This window comes from Mandrillus leucophaeus, unplaced genomic scaffold, assembly GCF_000951045.1.
Source record: "Mandrillus leucophaeus isolate KB7577 unplaced genomic scaffold, Mleu.le_1.0 Scaffold599, whole genome shotgun sequence".
Classification (NCBI taxonomy): domain Eukaryota; kingdom Metazoa; phylum Chordata; class Mammalia; order Primates; family Cercopithecidae; genus Mandrillus; species Mandrillus leucophaeus.
This window is the reverse complement of record NW_012106463.1, coordinates 1,426,717-1,430,916: the sequence shown is the minus strand read 5'-3', so window position 1 is coordinate 1,430,916 and position 4,200 is coordinate 1,426,717. Positions and strand designations below refer to the sequence as shown.

Below are 4,200 nucleotides of genomic sequence, written 5' to 3'. Positions count from 1 at the left end.
TTGTGATAAGAGAAACAACTGAGGAATTCTGGGTTGGGGATGGGGGAAACTACAAGAGACAATAGAGACTACTCTGGCTATAACAGGCCTTCTTAGGCACTTTCTATTGTGGCTGCTTAGAAGGAGGCCTGAGGCCAGCACACCTCCTGCCCCTTGGAGATATCTAGCATAACATGGAAACTTCAAGCAGTGGATAAGCTCCTGGTGGACTGAACTCTTTGGATCTCTCCTGCATGTCTGTTCTCTCAACTCTCTGGACTCAGGACTTCACTGCCTGTTCCACAAGGAACAGGACTTTTCTGCCCTCCCCTATGTGGCCAATAAGCCACAACAAGTATGTGGTGGAACAGACACAGGAGAGGGTGGAATGGACTGGCTCCAACCCTTGTCTCCTCTCATTCCACCAGGGTTTTGCCATCTTCCTACAGTATAACTTCAACTCCCTCGGGCAACACATGCTCTGTTCTACCCGATGCTGGGGCTCCTGTGACAGGCCTTGTCCCAAGGGCCCTGTTTATATTCATCTGGGCCTGAAGGACAGGATCCAAGCATTGGAGGCTGGTCAGTGCTCAGAGCCTCTGAGGTGCTCCCTCCTTGGAAGTGAGATCCCTTCAGAAGAGTGTAGCTGAGGCTTCTTTCAATGACTATCTAGGGGATACTGGGGAAACAATTTGGAGCTGCGGCTGGGGGTTGACTATGAACCTGGCAGACTGGAGTGTAAACCTGAAGTCTTTCGTCCATTTAGGTCTGAACTTGTCCTTCCAAAAGTGATGTGTGAAGCTGGTGGATCTGGGATAGGCCATTTGGAGAGGAGAAGAATGTGGAGTCAGGCTGGAGGGGACCTTTGCCTGATATAGCTCTGGACCAGTCCTGAGGCACTTACTTTGGTTTAGGTGAAATAAGCTATTTGTGGGTACACCTCTGAGCATGTTCTACCTGTGTGTCTTTCTCTGCATCCATAAGCGTTCCCATGTGTATCTGTGTAGAGTCTCCATCTCACCAGCTGTGAGGCCACAGACAGGTGATTTAAACCACCTGGCCTCCTTTTTCTGTGTCTGTATTATGGGGATAATAATAACTTTTATAAAAGCTTACTATGGCAGCAAAATGAAACAATACACACAAGCTTCTTAGCACAGTTCCTGGTGCTCATGTGTTAGGCTATTATTATCAATGCCTTGGGTAATTTACTTAACCTACCTGGGCCTCAGTTTCTTCATGTGTAAAATAGGGATAATACCAGAACCTAGTACTATTCTAAGGATTAGAGCAATTGATACCTATGAAGTTCTCATATACGCAATAAATGTTAATGAGTAGAATGTATATTATCTTTGCATATGGATGTGTCTGGATGAGAATATCCGAGTTTGTAAATGTCTCTGAGCATGTCTTGCTGCTGGTGTGTGTATATACACATGTATATATGTGTTTAAGTGTGTTTATATGGCCAGACAGGCCCAGTCTCTCTGGTGGAGTTTGCTGTTGGCCCAGGTCTGGACTCCCTGAGCCAACTAGGGCCGGCGCCGGGGATGGAATTTCCATTAAGAATTAAGCAGGACAGCCCAGCATTGAGAAGTCAGGCAGGCAGAGGGGAGGGGGTCGAGGGGGAGGAAGCTTCAACTCTGAGCTCCCTTGGGCGGCCTCAGTACTGAACTGCCTTGGACAAGCTTTGCCTTGAGTCACAGGCCTTCTCAGGGCCATGGCCCAGAAGGATGGGCAAAGGGGGAGAAGCTGTTTACAGGGGCCTCCATAAGGAGACTTGGAGTTGCTGCAGCCAAGGCTGGAGCCATGAGGCGGCCCCCCAGCAATGGAGTGGCGGCCAGCGAAGGTCCAGGTGGCTGGGGTCTATGGGGAGTCCAGGAGTCCAGGAGGCTCTGCTGTGCCGTACGTATCTGGGAACGTGGATGTGAGTGTGTGTGTGTGTGTGTGTGTGTATTGGGAAGTGGAGGGTGGGGGCATTTATGCCAAGTGCCTCCAGGGAACATCTAACAAACCAAGTCTGTTCCTCTCTTACCCTGAAACCCAGACACAGAGTTTGGGCCTGGAAAAAAAGATCTTTGAGGCTTTTTTGCTAACATCGATCTGTTTATGATCTAAGCCTCATTCTATTTCTAGCGTATAATAAAATATCTTAGTTTTCCAGGTGCTTTACATCCTTGACCTCACTTCATACTTTCAACAACCTCATGAGCTGGGCAGAGATTATTATGTTCCCCAATGTACATATGGGAAAACTGACGCTCAGAGAGGTTAAGTGATTTGTCCAAGGATTCATCACTAGAAAGTGGTAGAGGCAGGATGCAAAACCAGGTTTCTCTGAGGAAGAAGTGGAGACCGACCTTCCTTCCTTCCTTCCTTCCCTCCTTCCTTCCTTCCTTCCTTCCTTCCTTCCTTCCTTCCTTCCTTCCTTCCTTCCTTCCTTCCTTCCTTCCTTCCTTCCTCCCTCCCTCCCTCCCTCCCTACCTCTTTCTTTCTTCCTTCCTTCTTCCTCTCCTCTCCTCTCCTCTCCTCTCCTCTTCTCTCCTCTCCTCTCCTTTCCTTTCCTTTCCCTCACTCTGTTGCCAGGCTGCAGTGCGGTGGCGCAATCTTGGCTCACTGTGACCTCCAACACCGTGGTTCAACTGATTCTCCTGCCTCAGCCTCCTGAGTAGCTGGGATTACAGGCACACGCCACCACACCCAGCTAATTTTTGTATTATTAATAAGATGGGGTTTTACCATGAGGGACTCAAGCTCTGGACCTCATGATCCACCTGCCTTGGCCTTCCAAAGTGCTGGGATTACAGGCATGAGCCACCACTCCTGACTGAGACTATTCTTATCATACCACCTGCCTTACCAGAAACAGACTCAGAGAGAAGATTCTGCAAACTCTGCCCATTTGAGTAAGACTGCGGTTTCAGTGGTAATGCCCAGCCAGGTGGCACCAAGCCCTGTCCCCAGCCCTAGACAGCACTTGTTGAGACAGGAACTGAGGCCCCTCTCAGGGAACTTGGGGAGTAGAATCAGGCTGTTCTGGATGACTGCAGGGTAGAGTCGAAGCTCGCTTGTCTGAGAGGAATGGCTTGGCCATCTTCTGAGCCCTGGGTCCCTAGAGAGCTGAGGAAGAGAGTTAATGTCAGAGAGCTACTGTGTGTTCGAAGCCAGGGAGCAGCAGTCAGCTTCAGCCGGAGCCTGAAAACAGAAACAGAGATTATTAGCATCAAGGAAGAGAAAGCTGCAGCGGGACCTTGGTGTGGTCATTTTGTCATGGGTACGGAGTCGAACTCCTTCTCCCTGAATACATATTGTGAGCAAATTGACATAGTTTGCATGTGAGATATTTAGGTTAGATGTCAAGGAGAACTTTCTGCCAATAAGAGAGTTCAAGCTTTCGAACAGGGCTCAAGGGAGACCAGGGGCTGCCTTTGCTTGAGGACCTCCAATAGGTCGAGATTCTCTGGGCTCTGGGGGACTCATAGCAAGATGGGGCGGGAGCGGGGGGTTGTATGAAATGACCTGGAAGCTTTCCTCCAGGTCAATAATGCCACATTCCAGAGTTTTTGGGTGGGAATCAAGTTCTTCTAGATTTAGCTATTTCACAGAGTCCAGGACGGGGGTCGGGGTGGGGTCTGATCTTATGTGACGAAGTTAGAAGGAGTTTCTGCAACAACCCCTGGTCATTTCTGGCAGGTCCAGGATGTGGAGGGTGACTTAGGTGTGTGTGACCAAGGTTCCAGAGGGGAGCACCTGCGGTTAATAAACCGTCTCATTCTAGGTGTTTGGGACCGATCAAAGCCGGGCTGCTTCCTCCTTCCGAGCAAGTGAACTGTACCCAAATCCCTCCTTGTTTTGTTTCAGCTCCAAGGGAAACGATTGCGGCACATTCCCTTCCCCTCTCCAGATGTTGGCATGCGGGGCACCTTGCGGGCGACCCCGCCCGGACGGCTCCGCGGCTCCTGGGCAATCACCCTGGTGCCTGCCTCTTGGCCCAGGGTAGCCCGGTCTCTAATTAGGCCTGACCGCGTCCCCATTCCAGCGCTCCCGCAGATGGGAGGCAGCGCCATGTTTCCCCCGCCAGGGGCACCGAAATAGCCTCGCAGTCCCGCGGAGACTGCAGGCAGCCGGGGCTGACGCGGGACCACGGCTTGGCAGGGAGCGCGCTGCTGTGGAAGGTCCTTGGGAGGCTGCGGCCGCCTGGGAGAGGGCGGGTGGGGG

The 4,200-nt window shown here is 51.2% G+C and overlaps 1 protein-coding gene across 1 annotated transcript in view; it reads left to right on the top strand.

Moving 5' to 3' along the window:
* The first annotated feature begins 1,751 nt into the window (after positions 1-1,751).
* Positions 1,752-4,200, top strand: part of INSC (inscuteable homolog (Drosophila)) — a 132,994-nt gene continuing 130,545 nt past the window's right edge. The window contains exon 1 of the mRNA XM_011999554.1: positions 1,752-1,887. Within this exon, the coding sequence (XP_011854944.1) occupies positions 1,792-1,887 (96 nt within the window). The 5' untranslated portion in view covers positions 1,752-1,791. The remainder of the gene's footprint in view (positions 1,888-4,200) is intronic.